The sequence below is a fragment of the Phyllostomus discolor genome, chromosome 2 (assembly GCF_004126475.2).
Source record: "Phyllostomus discolor isolate MPI-MPIP mPhyDis1 chromosome 2, mPhyDis1.pri.v3, whole genome shotgun sequence".
NCBI lineage: Eukaryota > Metazoa > Chordata > Mammalia > Chiroptera > Phyllostomidae > Phyllostomus > Phyllostomus discolor.
Window position 1 is genome coordinate 100,520,519 of NC_040904.2, and position 19,801 is coordinate 100,540,319.

Below are 19,801 nucleotides of genomic sequence, written 5' to 3' on the forward strand. Positions count from 1 at the left end.
ACGTCTCTCCCCAATGTCTCCCACTCCAGACTCTCCCCACTTTTGCTCATGTCCATGCTGCACTCCCTTTGCTGGAGCCCAAAGTGAGTGGCTGCAAATTCAAAACCTGTGCTTAGGTTCCTTTAAGAAAAAAAATATAGTGGCTTTGTCTCCAGCAGGATGTCTCCCCAGCAGAAACAAACCCTGTGGCCTTTCACCACTGGATACTACATGGGCAGCTGAGCCCAACACTGTTGCCGCATGCTTGGGAGCCTAGTGTGAGGTTCAGGTTTCTCTCTTCTCAGGGAGAAGTTCCCACAGCTGTGTATGTGTCATAAGCGCATCCCCTCTCACGTACCACTTTTTCTATTGGTCTCTAGTTGGTTTCTGGCTTTTCTTTGATAAAAGTCTCTTTTTCAGGTAGCCTTCGGTTTTCTATTTTGGGTGGCTGTCCCCCTCTTTAGTTTTATTTCCTGTTTGGTTCTTGGAGGAGGTGTGAGAAAGTTCCTCCTACTCTGCAACATCTTGCAACCATCTTAAATGCCATTTTTTTTTGAGTACCATTTTCTACCCTTTCAGTTTGAATCTATGTTTGTCTCTTAGCTGAAGTGGTGTTTTAAAGGCAACATATAAATGGTTTTGTCTTTTAATCCATCCCACTACTCTCTGCCTTTTTATTGGTGAGTTCAGTCCATTTAGGTTTATGGTGACTATTGATAGATGAGGACTTAATACAGCCATTTTATCGTGTGTGTGTGTGTGTGTTTGCTCTGTATCTCCATTGTTTTCCTTTTCCCTATGTTTTTGTCTGTTATTTTAGTTTGGTGGTAGTCTATGATTTTTGTTCTCTGTTTTTTAAATATATGTGTGTGTCCGTTCTAGATTTTTGTTTTGCAATTACCATTAGGTCTACATAATGGATAGTTGTATACATACAATAGTCCCTCTTTATCTGAGTGCACCTTAAATCCAGTCACCTATGCAAGTTCATTGCTTTTCCTCTACTCCTTTTTATGTTCTTGTTGTCACAAATTATCTCTTTTTATGCTGTATATTCATTTCCAAATTGCAGAAGATATAATCTTTTAAAAATGCTTTTACCCCCTTTAACCTTTAAAATGCTTTTTCTCCCTTTAATCTTTATGTTATAACTGTTTAATTCTCTATTCTGAAAGAGAGTTGCAGTTTCCTGCTTCTGTCTGTTATCATATAGTTTTATATTCTTTTGCCATTATATTCAGTTTATGTTTTTGTTTTTCGTTTATTTCAAGTAAAATAGCTTCTTTCAACATTTCTTGTGGTGGTAGATTCTCTCAGCTTTCATCTGGAAAGGCTTTATTTCTCCTTTGTATCTAAAGGATAACTTTGCTGGATATATTATTCTTGGATGTTGATTTCTTCCTTTAAATGCTTACATATTCGATTTCATGTTTTTCTAGCTTGTAAAGCTTCTGCTGAAAAATTCAATGATAATCCACTGGGCTTTTCTTTATAGGTTACAGTCCCCTCTGCCCCCTACCCCTGGATGCCTTGAGAATTGTTTTGTCATTAATTTTTGACAGTGTTTATATAATGTATCTTAGAGAAGATCTCTTGGCATTCAGGTAATTAGGTGTTCTATGAGCTTCTTGGATTCAAAGTTCCAACTCTTTTTAGTGGTTTGTGAAGTTCTCATCAATTATTTGTTTGAATAGGCTCTCTGTTTTCCTCTCCTTGTGGTATATCCATTATTCTTATATTGCTCTTTCTAATGGAGTCAGCGCTGTACTGTCTGAGGTGTCTCAGCTACCATGATGGGTGAGGAAAGAGTTGGGCAGGGAGGGGTGGATTCACATGATATAGCTTAGTTTCTTCCACTGCAACTAGCTGGAATGATGTTTATGTCCCTCCAGCCCTTTCCAGGCTGTTGAGAGCGGGCTGCAACTCAGTGCCTCCACTGCTACTGCACCACGTGAAGCTGGATGGGTGATAGGAATGGGGTGGCATTTGCGCATATGTGTCATTTTTTTCTCTGGTAATGGGAGCTACCAGACTGAGGCTGCCAGACCTTTTAACCATGTGTCCTCCCCTATCAGTGGGCTCAGCCACAATGTGTGTTAGCCACTCAGGTCAAAATGCTGCCTCTGTTCCTCTCTGAGCTGCTGGTAAGGGCTTCACCCTGACCCTTCACTGCTGCTGCATCAGGCGGGGCCATAGTGAATCCAGGACTGTGTCTGTGGCCTTTGTCTCCATCCTTTCCCTGCTTACTTCAACACACCTACCTTTAGATGCCTTAATGTGCAGATCTCTCAGATGTGTGTATTGTTGAGCATGGAATCATTTGTTGAATTTTAGTTGTCCAACTTATAACTTCAAAGGTAGAAACCAACAGGTTTTCTCACTCTGCCATAATGCTGACATCACTCCAGTATTTTTATTTTTTTATTCATAAATAAAAATAATTATTTTGGCCCTGGCTGGAGGGCTCAGTTGGTCAGAGTGCCATCTCACATACCAAAAGATAGTGGGTTTGATCCCTGGTCAGAGAACCTATGGGAAGCAACTGATCAATGTTTCTCTCTCTCTCTAAAATCAATAAACATATCCTTAGATAAGGATTAAAAAATATTATTATTATTATTATTTTGGTTGGAATCATACATTCTAATTGCCTTTTTATTTCCTATCAGTATTACTACATGGGAACTCTATTATACCTGTAGGCAGAAGTAATTAACTATATTTTAACATAAAAATATAAACATATTGACTTGCTATAATATGTAATATATGTAACATTGCATTTATTTATAATAATATTGAGATCAATTCTGTGTGGAAAATTTTCAAAGCACATTAACAAATTGCTGATTTGATGTTCCCAAAGGTCCTATGAACTAGATAAATCTAGTATTATAATTCTTATTATAAAGAAACTAAACAGGCCCAGCAAGATTCATTAATTTTTCTCAAACAGCTTATGAAATAATTGATATGGGATCTTTTGTCTTTATAACAATACTTTTTCCAGTTTCCAAAATCTGTCTTACTGGAACATGTAAAACTGTGTGAAATAGCAAATCATCTATTCAATAGTATCCTAGAACTTTTAATTTGTTGTAAGGAAGGTAGTGTAATGGAATGGAAAGGACTAGATCCAGAATAAGCAGATGATTTGCCAACCAGATTTAATCTAAGAAATAAAGCAATGTGAAACTTATATAAAATAAGCAAAACAGCCTTAATACAACTAGTTTATATTTAATGTAGGAAGCAAGAAACACAGATTTCCAATTGTTCAGCTGGAAGTCATGCTGTAAATTGAAGGAAAATGGAGTTACTGTATGCCTAATGGTTGAAGTGATCAAAATGACTGTATAGGAGAACAGTTTTAACTTCTCAGGAGATTTAGTTATAAAATTAGTTAATGGTCTTTGTCTTTTAATAAATGAGACAAAATAAAGAGCAAAGAAGTAAGAATATTTTAATCTTTTGTAAATGAAAGTTATATCTGTTTATAACTATCACTTTGCCAAAACTTGAGATATGAATTTTATATAATATTTTCTCTTAAAATATCCTTAGTTTAAAAAGATAACTAATTTGCAGCCTAATAATTATTATTATATTTCAAAAAGGCACCTAATTACATGTCTAAGCATCTGTAGTTTTTAAAAGTATGGCATTTCTTGACCTGTTTCCCAGTGTGTGGCAAAAAGATGCTACATGATTCTTCTGCAAAAATGTAAGACAAAGTTAAAGAGCAGAATGGCTAATCACTGCTTACATGATAAAATGCAAGTACGGGTCATTCCTGTCTTTGGTAGTCCTCATAATCATATTGAGATCAATTATATTTTTATGTGAAAAATTATACTATGGCTATTATATAAGGTCAACCGATCCTATGTAAAGGCACAATATCCTTTCATTTGCTCCAGTTACTGCCTGGCAGCTCCAACCCTACAGCATTACTTTCCAATAATCTTATTTTTAATTCAACAGCAAAAATAATAATGATTGGTTTGATACATTCCAGTTGCATATTTTTTTTCTCTCAGAGTTGCATTTGGGAACTGCAATGGGTTGGCTGTGGTGGATTTTATACAGAAGACAGTACTGTTAAGCATGGGGACCATTGACCTATATAGATCAAGTGACCTATACCAACGACAACCACGGTCTCCTCGAAAAAACAAGCAGTTCATTGCAGGTAGGAGATAAAACAAGATGATTATAAACTTGATTAGTTCATCTGCTTTCTTACCTTTATATTTCTTCTTTCTTCTGTGATGCTATTAAAATGCATGGCAATATAAAGTGAATATAATTTACAATGTCATGTTTTTACAAGTAAAAACAGAAACATAGTAAGAATCTTGGAAAAAGTAAACGATGTGTTTAAACTTCAAGTTGATGTTAAAATTAGGAAGCATATCAAATTTATTAGGATGAAGTCCTAGAAAATACGCTATTAAATATAAAAATGTTATGAAAATCAGGATCTCTAGTTGAAAATGCTGCTTTCAATGGTTGTATTAAAGAGGATAATTTTTTTCTAATATACTAGCAGAGATATTTTAAGGGTGCCAGATATACCTGGCCCCTTTAAAAATATAATTGTTAAAACTTGTAAGTTAAAAGTAGTCATTCATTTAGGTAAAAGTTAAACATAGTATTACTTCTTTTAATTTTTTAAATTAACTCCATACTTTAGCTGCCATCTTGCCTTGTTGGGTGATGACTTTCTAGGAGTATTTTAACAAATGCATTATTAATTAACATTTGAAATGTTATAAAAGATAACTTTTTTCTTGACAGGATCAATAAGTTGATTTATTTAACTATAAAAGAAAAATAAAAATGATTAATTAAGATTTAAACACAAATACTTCCTACATAGTGTCAAAGTTAGATATGCCAAATCATCCAAACTTTTACTAAAATTTCAAAATATATTTGTATAGTTGACTTTCTATACATTGTCAAACTTCTGTATATTTTCAGTACACTGACATCATTCAGTTAAAAAAGTTAGAGAAAAAATTATGTTGAAAGCTTCATAGATGGAAATATATTTATAGTATTATGTCAGTGGACAGAAAATATACAGTTTTAAAAACTTTTTAGACCATTTTTAATTGAATTTATTGGAGTGACACTGGTTAAGAAGATAGTTCTTTAAAAAATTTTTAAATCAATTGAATATTGAAGACTTTACTAAATATACTCATGCAAGAATACTTCAAAATAAAAACAGTGGATGATGGTAGGTGTTATATTCTAAATAGCAGATGTGCCAAATTTAATATCTGAATGTGATACTAAAATTTTACTTTTCTAATGAAAAAAGTACTTGATATACTGAAAACTTTTTGTTTATTTTTCTTTTGAAAACTTCAGCCCTTTTCAGAATGCTAGTTTTGATCCTTTTCAGGAGCACAGAAATTCTATTTCAAAACCTGGATTTTTTTGTTTTTTTATTTGTTAGGAATCTCAACTTTTAGCAGTACTTTCAGAGTACTGGAAATTTCAAATTTTATAGGTTCTGCCTCAGCCACTACTGGCATTTGAAAGGAAGACAAAATAAGAGAAATTGTGCATGAGTGTATCATATGATTCCCTCGTGACTTGGAAAAAGAAGGTTGATTTTTGAAAGTTCATTAATTCTAGAGTATGAAAATGCTAGGAAATAGCAGGCACTGTTTGCATACTGAAAGCACCAATTCAATCACAAAACCTTGCATTCTCTGACAGTATCTAAGTTACTGCTGCATATACACAGTGGAGTGACAGGTAATATAACTGTTATTTAATCTTGTTGAGCCTTAACAATTATGATAACAGCTTAGAATTTTGGTGATTTTTAAATTAGGAAAAATTGTAATGAAGTCATAAATTTTGTATTTAGTGTAAAAATGAGTACTTACTTTGTTATAAAAATAAAATATTACACACTAAACTCCCTAAGCTTTCTTTTTAATACTGCAAATTAAAGACAACCATTTTGATATTTATGAGGTAACATACATATTATTTGCAAGACAAATAAGTTTACTACATGAAAAACACAAGAAATATGCCATCCATTTTTACAAGATACTTGATTAAATAAAATTACTACAGCATTCTCATCATTCATCTACCACATTTTACTTTCTAATTGATTTATTTTTTTTAATATCTTCTTTCTAATTTGATTACCTAAACTTGCTGCAATTTCTTCATCTTGGCTGTTCTAGATTCTGGTATGATATCACTTCCTTTCACTTTAGACTCTTTCTCTCTCTTTCCCCTGCCTGCTGCTGATGCTGGTGTTCTGGCATGTTCCAAAGACAACTTTTGCATGCGTGGCCTGTCTAACTTTTATCCTGATTTAACGAAACGGATCCGTACCTCCTATCAGAGTAAGTTCTACTAAGGTTAGGCAAATAACATTTTTAAGTCATAATGCTTGAGTTAAATCCATACATCTGGGCTTAGTAATGTGTTTTTAAAACACATTCAGCATGCATGCAAATTTTTGTTTTATTATTTAAGTGCAGCTTGATAATTTTAATTAAAATTATAAAAATATTTTAAAGTTATTGTCATAGACCCATTTACTCATATCCATTGTTTCAGTGTTTATTTTAAACCATGCAGACCACATCCTATTGGTTCAAAGTTGCTGTCTTTAGTTTTAAGGAGGGCGAGCCATGGTATCCTTATAAATAAGATCCTGATATACCAATATTAACAATAATTGAATGATTTCTTATTTTGGAAACCTTGTGCCTTTGGGCACTTTATGAAATTGTTCTAACCATAACCACAATATTTCCTTTTACTAACTAATGGGATTTCTTAGAGATAATTATATATTCCTGATTTCTGATGGTTTTTATTAAAATAAAATACCCAGTTGAGGAATTAAGGTCAGAAATAAAAGAGTCAATACTATCACTATTTACCATGTTAGCAAATGCAAATCTGAAGATGGTGGAATAAGCAATTCTAAAAATTGACACAGAAAGAGTGGGGAATGAGGTTATGATTAGACATGCAAATGACACTAGTGATGTTTTGGGTGAATATTTATTGATGTGAGAAGATGTTTATGGTAAGTAAATCAATATTATATTTAAAAGCATGTGTCTTAAGAACACATACAAGAGGGTTCATATCTGCATAAAATACATATACACACATATGTTGTTTGTGCAGTATCTAAAATTTCTTCAGACCTCACCAGCTTGTAGATAATGGAATCACATCACTTATGAAAACCTAAAACTTTGTTTCTCTGCCTAAAGAAAGTCTGTCTCTGTGAAATCCCTAACTTTTTTCTGGGAGTACCCAGAGGATGACTTATTTTTTGTTCAAAAGTATTCTCTAGTTGTCTACTCTAGCAGAGCACCCCCGTTTGGAGTGCTTCCCACTGCCTCTGCCCCTGGTGTCCTGTGACTAGAACACTGATATCTCTGTTGGCTTCTGCTGCTTTCCGTTATGCCACTTCCTTTATTTAGATGCCTCCAGTGTACAAGCTTGTACACAGTAGTATCTGAACCATTTACTTGGTAGTTAGCCTACATTCATTTATATATTTACTCACTTGTATGCATAGTCTACCTTTCCAAATGCATGACAAGAACCCAAAGAACATATCTAAAATTTTTGTATTCTCTACACCCAGCACAAGTATGAGCTCAGTAAGTAAAATAGTAGTGGGATAGAGAATAACAAAAGGCTGTTTTTGCTCACCTGTAGAGTCAGGGGATTTCTACAGCTAGAGTTACTGGGTTCACTGGAATTTTACATAAGAAATCACAGATTTTCTAAACAAAGTTTTAAAGTGTCAAGACAGATGTAAAATCAAATCCTTACAAGGCCATAAAGAGATCTTCCGTGTCTCCACTAGTAGGCTCCATAGAGGCTCAGAAAAGCTTGAGATTTGAAAGCACATTTCTTACAAGTCTTCTCTTGATAATTAACATCATATATTTTAATAAGAGACTGATTCTTTAATGCCTTGAATGTATATCCTGAAATTTGCTTTAAACAATAAATTTTATGAAAATTTAGCTTTAAGTTTAACTCTTGAATAATATAACCTGGTTATATTTCTGCAGTTTTGTTTTATTGTAATAGAGATTGTACAGCCTTTTCGTGAATTGTTTTTTAGCTTTCAGAAAAGCATATCTTCATTGTCCCTATTTGGGGGAAATTTAACCCAGTTCCACTGAGTGTCTATTTCGTTCTGGGATTGTGCTTGGCAGTTTGATTGGATGTTATATTATTTAATGGTCTTTATAACCCTTTGAGGAAGATAGATATGTATTAGTAGGCTCCTCTACAGATGAGAAAATTGAAATTAAAAGAGATGAAATTAGTTTCTCATAGTCACAAAGAATAAGTAGGACCAAACTTAGAGCTGTCTGATACAAAAGTGATTTCATATGCTTTTCATTGTATTATCCTCTGTCTCCAGGTGTCTTTTCAAGTTTCAGACACATTGTAAGCCAAGTTCATTATTCTGTAATCAGAAACTACTTTCTTTTTACTTTTTGCCCATGATTGATGAATTCATATATTCAAAAATGAAACAATTTAAAATTATTTTTTACAATTGAAGAGGTTGGACAAGTTCTCAAAAATCCATTTTTACATTATATTGTATCAATTTGGCTCTCAAAGTAATATCACATTCTATTTTAACCTTATACTTTTCATTTTAAGAAACATCTCAATTGCAATCTTTCTTGGGCTCTTTCACTGGTCATCTTGTAACACAGGTTAGGCTCCAAGGAGCTGACTTCCCTAAACCTCTAAATTCTGATCAGCAAATCTTTACATCATAGAATAACAAAACTTTGTAGTTCCAAGGAAACCTCTGAGGTTGATACAGCAGGCATGGCAGATTGCTGCTTTGTGCATCCACTGGAATGTGCAAGCAGGGCTCTTCCACTGGAGAGTGTGTGAAACTAGCAAAATGTTCTAGTGCCCACATGCAGGTGCGTTTGCCCTACCCAGAGCAGGTGTAGAACTAGCAAAGTGCTATGGTGCATGCACACAAGGCTGCCCAAATAAGAGAAAATATAAGACTAGAGGCATGCTTCTATGAGTGGATGCAGGGCTACCCCACTTGGAACGGGTATAGAACATTGATGGGGCACGACTACATAAGCACATAGGACTGTCCTTCCTGGAGAAAGTGCAGAACTTGCAAAGTGTTGTGGTACATGTTACTTAGACTGAGCTTGCATAACAAGTATTTAAAGCAATAGAGCATGCTGCACACACACTAGACAACACACCCCAAATCAGAAGTGTAAGAGAACATGCACACAATAGGCTGCCCTGCCCAGACTCCTTTCTGGCCATGGGCAGCCAAAACAACAGGGAGTAACTGCACACCTGTGTACACCAGACTGCTCCATCAGGAAGCCACTCTTTCTGTCCAGGCAGCACACCAGTACTACACACACCCTCCCTGACTATTTACATCATCTGACACACAGTCTATACAGAAATCACTTTTTCAAGATTGGTAGAGACAGCCATTCCATCTAACTCAAAGGAATAAACAAAGCCAAACAAAATGGGAAGAAAGAAGAATATGACCCAAATGAAGGAATGAGAAAAAATTTTGGAGAAAAACCCTAATGAAACAGAGATAAGTAATTTGCCTGTTAAAGAACTCAAAGAAATGGTCATAACGATGCTCAGTCAAATAGAGAATAGAATAGAGGGACTCAGAGAGAACTTTACAAGGTAGTTAGAAAATCTAATACAAAACCAATTAGAAAGGAATAATACAATATCTGAAATGAAAAAAGCATTAGAAGGAATCAATAGCACATTAGTTAATACAAAAGAATAAATTACCAACCTAGAAGAGAAAATAGTGGAAATCACCTAGCCAGAACATCAAAATGAAAATATAATTTTAAAAGCAGTATAGTCATGAGTTTGGGAGAGATATCAAGCACTGTAATATTGGCATAATAGAAATTTCAGAATAAGAGTGAAAACGGGGGAAGGGGAGTATATTTGAAGATATAAACTTTGCTACTCTGGGGAAAGAAACAGACACCCAGGCCCATGAAGCACAGAATTCCAAACAAGATGAACCTACCATAATACACAAATAATAAAGAGAAAAGAATCCAAACAAAGCACTAAAGAAAACAAACAGATCAAAAGGAAAAAAATCAATATATCTGGTCAAAATGGTGGAGTATGTAAATACTGTGCCTGCCTCCTCCCATGATGTCATTAAAATCACAACTAAATTATAAACAAACACCATTGAGAACCAACTAAAGAGTACCTGAACAGAGTCCTATAACTAAGGGTATAAAGAAGAAGCTAAGATGAGACTGATAGGAGGGGATGTATATGAGAAACTGGCAGGTCTCACACTCACAGTGAGATGATTAAAATCAGAAGGGATATTTCAGCTGTGGAGGTTTCCTGTGAGGAGTGAGGGATCCTGTCCCACCCCTGAATCCCCAGCCTGGGACACCAGTGCTAAGGAGTCCCCATAACATCTGGCTGTGAAAACGAGTGTGGATTGCATCTGGGTGAGAAGGAAGGCTGCCAGAATCCTCTTGATTCTAAAGGAAAAGTTGTTCCTCTTTAAGGGCCTGCACGTGGCCCTTAAAATCTGTCTCACAAAACCACTCACACTGGACTCTCCAGTACAGGGGCATGAGCTTGACAAGGGCCAGGGTTAAATGGGAAAGAACTGAATTTACTTGCTTCAGAGTGAGGGCTGAGGGACAGGGGTCAGGATAGCTCTCTCCAGGAACAGAAGCACTAGCAGGTGCAATTGCTCCTTTGTTGAGCCCTCCCCTATGCAGCCAGTAGACTCAAGTAGGTGCCAAATCTGAGCTCTCAATTAACATTGCTAGTACTGTTCACTGCATCCTGGCGATGCCCTGAGACACTGCCCCACCAAAGTTAAGTGGCTGGCCTTACCCCACCCCCAGTGGCTTTTTTATACTAGTGGCCTGCCTTGGGTCACTCTGTAGACTTTCCAAAAATCTGTCAAAGGTCCACAAAATCCCAAAAGGCAACATCTGTCCATGGCATGACCTGCACCTATTGATAAATAGTCCCAGGCCTGACACAAACAGTGACCAGTCTCAACTTGCATTGTAACTCCCATCAGGGGTCCCCAAGCTTGGCATAAGTTGCAGTCAGTGTTGGCTTGGAATGGAACTTCAACTGTTAAAGGTCACAACCCCAGCAGAAGTAGCAGCTAAGCTCAGCACATTGTGGTAACAATCAAAGGGTCTCAAACTCAGCACCAGTGACAGCTGGGCTCAGTTCATGGAATAACCTTTCCCAAGCACTCCCAGGTCCAGTACTAGCAACAGCCAACTGCAGATCACTTTGTAGCGCACACCTAGCAACCCCAAGCTGGGCACAAATGGCATATGACCTTGATCTGCAGTATAGCCACTCCCCAAAAGCTCCAGAACCAACACACCTGGGGCCCAGCCTCAGAACACAGAGGAGCCCCATACAACTACCTACACAAACATCACAACTGAAAGGTGGACTTGACTGTCACAATAGCCCCAGTAAAGTGACTACTGTTTTGCTTTGTGGGGGTCAGTCTCTGCATTATGGCTTATCTGCTATAGCCATGGCCAAATCTCACTGAGAGTTAACCTGAGGGCCAATTCCAGCTACTAAAGTGCCAACAGCAATCAAAACTCAACTATAAGAGGAAGACATACACAATACAAACAAATGACATTCCTGGGGCACCTGGCTCAGATAAACAGAGAGACTGCACCACTAGGCCTTACAGTACTTCTACATAAGTGCACCCTTCCAAGACTGGGAGACTTAGCATATCTTTGTACTACATAGAAATGAACACAGGGAGTCAACCAAAATGAGGACACAAAGAAATATGTCCCAAATGAAGGAACAGGACAAAACTCCAGAAAAAGAACTAAATGAAATAGAAACAATCTACCAGATGTAAGTTAAAAGAAAAAACTGGATATAAGTACTCTCAGAGAACTTAGGGGAAGAATAGATGAACTCTCTGAGAACCTCATCAGAGAGTTAGAAACTATAAAAATAGAACAGTCAGAGATGAAGAATGCATTAGAGGGAAATAATACCTAATTAAATGAAAAAAAGGATCAAATAAGCAATCTGGAAGACAAGATAGCAGAGAACACCCAATCAGAATGCAAAAAAGCAAAGGAATAAAAAAAAGTGAGGATGGTTTAAGGAACCTCTGGGACAATGTCAAGGATACCAACATTCCCATCACAGTGATACCAGAAGACAAAGCAAGGGATTGAAAATTTATTAGAAACAAAACAAACAAGCAAGCAAAATATAACCAGAAACATTAAAATAAAGAACAAACTGACAGTAACCAGAGGGGAGGGGGGAGGGGGATAATGGGAGAAAATGAGGGAAGGTTCATCAAGGAACATGTATAAAGGACACATGGACAAAGCCAAAGCAGGTAGATCTGAGGGTGGGAGGTGGGGATGGGTGGGGCAGGGGCCATGGTGGGGTGAAAATGGAGACAACTGTACTTGAACAACAATAAAAAAAGAAAGAAAGAGAATTTATTAGAAGAAATAACAGGTAAGAACTTTCCTAACCTGGCAAGAGGAATAAACACAAGTCCAGGAAGTGCAGAGAATGCCAAACAAAATGAACCCATAGAGGCCCATACCAAGACACATCAGAATTAAAATACCAAAGTCAGCCCTGACTGGATGACTCAGATGGTTGGGCATTATCCTGCAAACCAAATGATTGCTGGTTCAATTCCTGCTAAAGGCACATGCCTGAGTTGCGGGCCATGTCCCCAGTTGGGGAGCATGTGGGACAACCAATTGATGTTTTTCTCCTTCTCTTTCTCCCTCCCTTCCCCTTTCTCAAATGGATAGATAGATAGATAGATAGATAGATAAATAGATAAATAATTAGATAAATTAATTTTTTAAGTGCCAAAGGTTAAAGACAAAAAGTTTTAAAGGTAGTCTAAAAGAGCAGTGAGTTACATACAGGGCTTTCCCATTAGATTGTCAAGTGATTTTTTTCAAAAGAAACTTTGCAGGCCAGGAAGGAGTGGCAAGAAATATTCAAAATGATGGAAAGCAAACACCTACAACCAAGACTACTCTATCTAGCAAGGCTATAATGTAGAATTGAAAGAGAGGTAAAGATTTCCCCAGACAAGAAAAACCTAAAAGCAGTTTTACACTAAAGCAGTTTTACAAGAAATATTAAAGTAATTTTTAAGGAGAAAAAAGATAAAAATATGAGTAAGAAAATTGGACAGGAAAATATTTTCGCTAACATAGGCAAACAGTTCAAGCAGTATATTAACCAACTATAAAGCTCTAACAAAAAGGTTAAAAGCAAAAGTAGGAAGATTATGTGTAATAACAACAGTAAGTTAAGGGATACACACAAATGTAGAAAAATAACAAAAACATAAGGTAAAGGAGTAACTAAAAGTTCTAGTGATGTTAGAATGCTTCAGACCTTAACGGACCATCAACTTAAAATAGACTGCTATTAATGTATCTTGGTACATATGAAGCACACAGTAACCACAAACTGAAAAATCCATGATATATTAAAGAAATAAAGAGAAAGGAATCCAAACATGACAGTATAGAAAGTCATCAATATAAAATAGAAGAGAGCAAGAGAATAAGAAACAGAATAACTTAAAAACAGTGAGCAGTCAATCATATTCCAATACATATGCAACTGTCAGTAATTAAGTGTAAATGGACCAAATACTCCCATCACAGGACATAGGATGGTTGAATGGATAAGAAACCAAGACTCGTACATATGCTGCCTACAAGAGACCCACTTCCTATTCAAAGACACACATAGATGAGTAAAAGGATATAAAAAGATATTTCATGCCCAGCAGAAATTTGGGAAAAGGCTGGGTTAGCAAAACTATGTCAGAGAAAATAGATTTTAAAACAATTGCTGTAACAAGAGACAAAGAAGGGCATTTCATAATGTCCACAATAATCCAACAAGAGGATATAACTCTCATAAACATATACACATCCAAAATAGGATTATCTAAATATATAAGTCAAATATTGATGGACATAAAGGGAAAGATTAATAGTAATACAGTAATAATGGGGACCTTAACACCCCATTGCCATCAATAGATAGATCAGACAGAAATCAACAGAGAAAAAATAACTTTAAATGACACATTAAACCAGATGAACTTAATTGGTATTTTTAGGACACTTCATCCCACAGTAGCACAATATATAGTATTTCAAGTGTCCATGGAATATTTTCCAGAACAGAGCATTTTAGGCCCCAAAACAAGGTCAAGAAAAAGAAAATCAAGATACTTTAAGACAAATGAAAATGGAGGCACAATGACCCCAAAACTATGGGACACAAACAAAGCAATTGTAAGAGAAATTTATAGCAATACAGACCTAACTAAAGAAACTAGAAAAATCTTAAATAATCAATCTAGCCTTATACCTACAGGAACTTGAAGAAGAAGAACAGACAAAGTACAAAGTGGGCAGAAGGAAGGAAATAACAAAGATCAGAGCAAAAGTAGACAAAATGCAATTAAAAAAAGAATAAATAAGTGAAACCAAGAACTGGTTCTTTGAAAAAATAAACAAAATTAACAAAACTTTATAGAGACTCATCAAGAAGAAAGGCTAAAATTTCAAAAATCTAAAAATAAAGAGAAGTAACAAAGAACACACAGAAATACAAAGCATTATAACAAAATACTATAAACAACTATATACCAAAAAATTGGATGACCTGAAAGAAATAGATACATTCCTAGGAACATAAAATGTCCCAAGGCTGAATCAGGAAGAAATAGAAAATCTGAATAGACCTAATGTACTAACAAAATCAAATCAGTAATCAAAAACTTACCATCATCAACAGCAAAAACCCTGGAGAAGATGACTCCACAGCTGAATTTTATGAAACATTCAAGCAACAATTACTACCTATCCTGAAACTATTCCAAAAATTGAAGAGAGGGGAAGGTTTCCAAACTCATTTTATGAAGCCAGCATTACACTGATACCAAAACCAAACACACTAAAAACAAAGTATAGGCCAATATCCTTGATGAACACAGATGCAAAAATCCTCAACAAAATATTAGTAAACAGAATTCAGCAATACAATACAAAGATTATCAAACATGATCAAGTGAAATTTATCCCCAGGATTCAAGGCTGGTTGAATATTCACAAATTAATTAATGTGATAAACCACACAAAGAAAATGAAGGATAAAACTCACATGATCATATCAATAGATACAGAAAAAGCATTTGCCAAATTTCAACATCTATTTATGATAAAAATTCTCAGTTAGGTGAGGACAGAGGCAACATAACTCAAGATTATAAAGGCTGTATATGACAACCTCATACAAAATGGTGAAAAGCAGAAAGCTTTTACTTTGAGATTATGAGCAAGACAAGATATCCACTTTTGCAACTTTTATTTAACATAATATTGGAAATGCTAGCCACAGGAATCAAACAGGAAAATAAAAGTCATCCAAATTGTAAAGAGAGAAGTAAAACTGTCTTTTTTTTTTTTTTTGGCAAATGACATGATACTGTATGTAAAGAGAACGCTAATTTTCACCAAAAACTATTAGAATAACTAAATATAGTAAAGTAGCAGGATACAAAATTAATATTCAGAAAATGATTGCATTTCCATACATCAATAATGAACAGAATGAGAAATTATGAAAACAATCTTCATCAAAAGAATAAAACACCAAGAAATAAATTTAACCAGAATAAAAACTGATTAAACTATATGAATTGATGAAAGGAAATGATGAAGATAAAAATAAATAAAAAGCTATATAAGACTCATGGATAGGAAGGATTGACTTGGTTAAAATTCTCATACAACCCAAGTAACCTCCAGATTCAATGCAATATCTATTAAAATGCCAGTGGTATTTTTGTTGTTGTTTTTAAAATAGACTTTATTTAGCGCAGTAGTTTTAGGTCCACAGCAAAACTGAGGAAGAATATACTGAGATTTCCCATATACCCCACACCCTCACACATACAAAGCTTCCCCCATTGTCAGCATCTCCCACCAGAGTGATATATTTGTTACAATTGATGAACCTGCAAGGACACATCATTATTACCCAAAGCCCGTAGTTTTCATTAGGGTTCACTCTTGGCGTTGCACATTCTATGTGTTTGGACAAATGTATAATGATATGTATCTGTGATTACAGTATCATACAGTGTAGTTTCAATGCCATTAACATCCTGTGTTTTCCACCTTTTTATTCCTTCCTCCCCCTTAATCCCTGGAAACCACTGATATTAGAACTGTCTCCATAGTTTTCCTTTTTCCAGAATGTCATCTAGTTGGGATCATACAGTATGTAGCCATTTCAGATTAGCTTCCTTCACTTAGAAATATGCATTTATGGTTCCTCATAGCTTGATAAATAGACAGTGGCTTTTTTTAAAAAAAAAACTAGGATAAGTAATTAAAAAATTTATATAGAACCACAAAAGACTCAGAATATCCAAAACAGTCTTAAGAAACAAAAACAAAGTGGAGGTATCACTCTACCTGATATCAAACTATACTAAAAGCTATAGTAATCAAAATGGTACAGTACTGGCATAAAAACTGACTCATAGATCAGTAAAACAGAATAGAAAGCCCAGAATAAACCCATGTCTACATGGTCAATTAATCTATCACAAAGAATGCAAGAATATACAATGGGTAAAGAAAGTCTTTTCTATAAATGGTGCTGGGAAATCTGGACAGACACATGGAAAACAATGAAACTGGATCACTTTCTTATACCATATACAAGAATAAACTAAAAATGGATTAAAAACACAGAAAACTAAATACATTGAAGAAAGGAAATAATGAAGATACAAATAAATAAAAGGTTATACCAGGCTCATGTATAGGAAGGATTAACTTAGTTAAAATTTCCATACTACTGAGGTAATCTACAGATTTGATGTAATCTCTATCAAAATACTAATGGCATTTTTTACAAAACTAGGGCAAATAATTAAAAAACTTATGTAACACTTGAAACCATAAAACCCTAGAAGAAAACATGGGCAGTAAACTCTTTGACGCACTTAGTAATATTTGGAGGGGTGGTGGGCAGATATGTTTCCTCAGGTGAGGGAAACAAAGTATAACAGAAACAGCTGGGGCTACATCAGCCTGAAAACATTCTGTACAGAGAAGGAAACCATCAACAAAACTAAAAGACAGCCTACTGAATGACAGAAGATATTCCCCAATGATATATCCAATAAAGGGCTAATATCTAAAATATATTTAAAAAACTTGTACAACTTAATACTATGGAAAATAATATGGAGTTTTCTTAAAAATTAATAATAGAACTATCATTTGACCGAGCCATTCCACTTTTGGATATAGATAGTATATAATGGCATGGAAATAAATAAAATTACATAGGTGGGGAAGGGAGGAAAGGTGGGGTAAGAAGGACATTATGGATAGAAACATTAGGGATTTCAACCTGTAAATTATAGAGGACATGCAAAGAGGACTTGCCATTCTAGAGAAGAAAAAAAATGAGAAAGAGCCAAAATAAAGACAGTTGTTTCAGGGAATGGTCAGCTACATCAAAGACTACAGATAGGATGAGTAAATAAACTCAGAGAAGTGACTAGTAGGTCTTCCCTTTGAAGATTATTAGTGACCCTTTGGAAAAATATTGGGACAGAAAGTAAAATTTTATTACACTGATCAGTGGCAAGTGAAGAAAGAACACAAATTGTAACTCTTTCAAGATGTTCGATCATAAAGGGATGCATAAAATAGGTCAGTACCTGGACTGGAATAAATTGTTAAAAGGAGCATTTTTTTTTAATTTTAGGTAAGAACCACATTTTAAAGTTAATGTGCTCCTTTATGACCCATTGAAAAAGAGATATTGGCAATAAGAGACAGAGGAGACAACTGAACAGGCAAAAGCCTTAGGAAGGTGAGAGAGAATGGTGATCAGCATATACAAAGATTGATATTTAATAGGAGGTTTTCTCTCTTGTAATAGACAACTACATAGAAGAAAATGAGAAAGCTAAAGAATGAGAAGGATAAATTGAAAATGCGTGATTTGGTTTCAAAATAAAACAAGTGATTTTTATATCACTGATTTTCAGCTTTATATTTCAATGGGATTTTTAAATTAGTTTTACAATATAAATTTTTTTATTCTAAAACTTTGTGTTGAAAAGCAATTACATCCAAGTGTAATTAGTAGATAAAATATAAGGTTTCTTCTTTGAGTTAAAGGGTGGTGGGAAAATGGAGACAACCATATTTGAACATTAATAAAAAAATAATAATAAATGAACTTAAAAAATAGAGGAGGTAGTACTTAGCAATATGTCTGAGTTTTCTAGAGTTTGATTAGTAAGTCAAACAAATGAAACAAACTTATTTAACTGAGCAGCTCTCAACCAGGGATGATTTTTTTTTCCTAGAGGACATTTGGCAATATCAGGACATAGTTGGTTGGCACAGTTGGGTGGAGAGGAGCTCTACTGGCACCTAATGTGTAGAAGCCACAAAAGCTGCTTCACAGCCTGCATTATACCACATATAACAAAAAAATTATCAGGCCAAAGTATGAATCAGATTGGAAAACATTGACATCAGAACATTTTATATGGTAAATAGTAATGTGGTAAGAAATATGCCTTATAGACTATTTATATGCATGGAGACATTTTTGTACTTACTAGGTACTATTCTCCAAATGAATATTGATATTTTAGCATTCACAATTAAGATAAATTATAAGTATATAACCTCAGGTTTTTTTTAAAGTTGGTATAATTCACTGTACCCAAGAAGATTTTGTCTTCTGACATTTAATTATTTACCATAAAATTTCTATATCTGTTCTGAACCAGGATTTATTATATATTTTCTAATAAGTCACTATACAGATCTTCCAAGATTAATAGTCAACTTGCTTTCCTTTATTTACTTTATTTATATATTATAACTTTTTCCACATAATCTTGGGGAAATTTCATCATTTATTAGGAAAATCACAATTATTTAGCTTGTACTCTAAACATTTTAATAGATACATACCTATTAATGTCAGTAATGGATTAAACTATTCAATCGATTTCTATTTCTTTGGTCTTCATGTCTTCAATCCAGCTTTCACAGTAATTCCAAAATAAAAACTTAAGTGACTGAGGGGCTCTCTGTTTCCAGATAGAATGTTGAAAGACATGAAAGTTCTTCATCCCCAATGAAAATGACAGTAATGGTAACAATAATAAATACTATGATAATAATAATGATAAAATTAAAATAATAATCTTCTTTGAGGCTTCTGAAGAGTGCTGGATTCAAAGAAACATTGATTAACTTAATTACAGAGAGAGAAAAGTCAGCCATGCATAGATGAGCAGAAAGCTGCAGCGGCGTTCATACCTGGCAAGTGACTAATGTAGGCACAAGTGAAGAAGGAGTGGGCCTTCCATAAATAGACTGCCAAGAACAGGAAAAACCAGTGAGGTTTAATGACTGGCCTATTGAATGGAAATCTGAAATAGGCCTAAACACAAAAATACATGTACAGCTTGGCATTTCTCCCACCTAACCCCCACCAATTCCATGAATTTTTCTGAGAAGATGATGGTGTAAGTGAGACTAGAAAGCAGAAGGAATTCATGCAGTGTCAAAATGCTTACATTTTGGGACTATTATAGAATTTGCCCCAAGGTAAATTAAAATATCCAAAGCTGCATTCTAACCCTCTCCCT

At 34.9% G+C, this 19,801-nt stretch overlaps 1 protein-coding gene across 6 annotated transcripts in view; it reads left to right on the forward strand.

Moving 5' to 3' along the window:
* Nucleotides 1–19,801, forward strand: part of STXBP5L (syntaxin binding protein 5 like) — a 335,631-nt gene that overhangs the window by 227,845 nt on the left and 87,985 nt on the right. For 3 of the 6 annotated variants that reach the window (XM_028505036.2, XM_036018147.1, XM_028505038.2), the window contains exons 19-20: nt 4,020–4,171; nt 6,294–6,365. In XM_028505036.2, coding sequence (XP_028360837.1) covers nt 4,020–4,171; nt 6,294–6,365 — 224 coding nt within the window. The remainder of the gene's footprint in view (nt 1–4,019; nt 4,172–6,293; nt 6,366–19,801) is intronic. The other 3 variants (XM_036018149.1, XM_028505037.2, XM_036018150.1) reach the window with 1 other exon arrangement.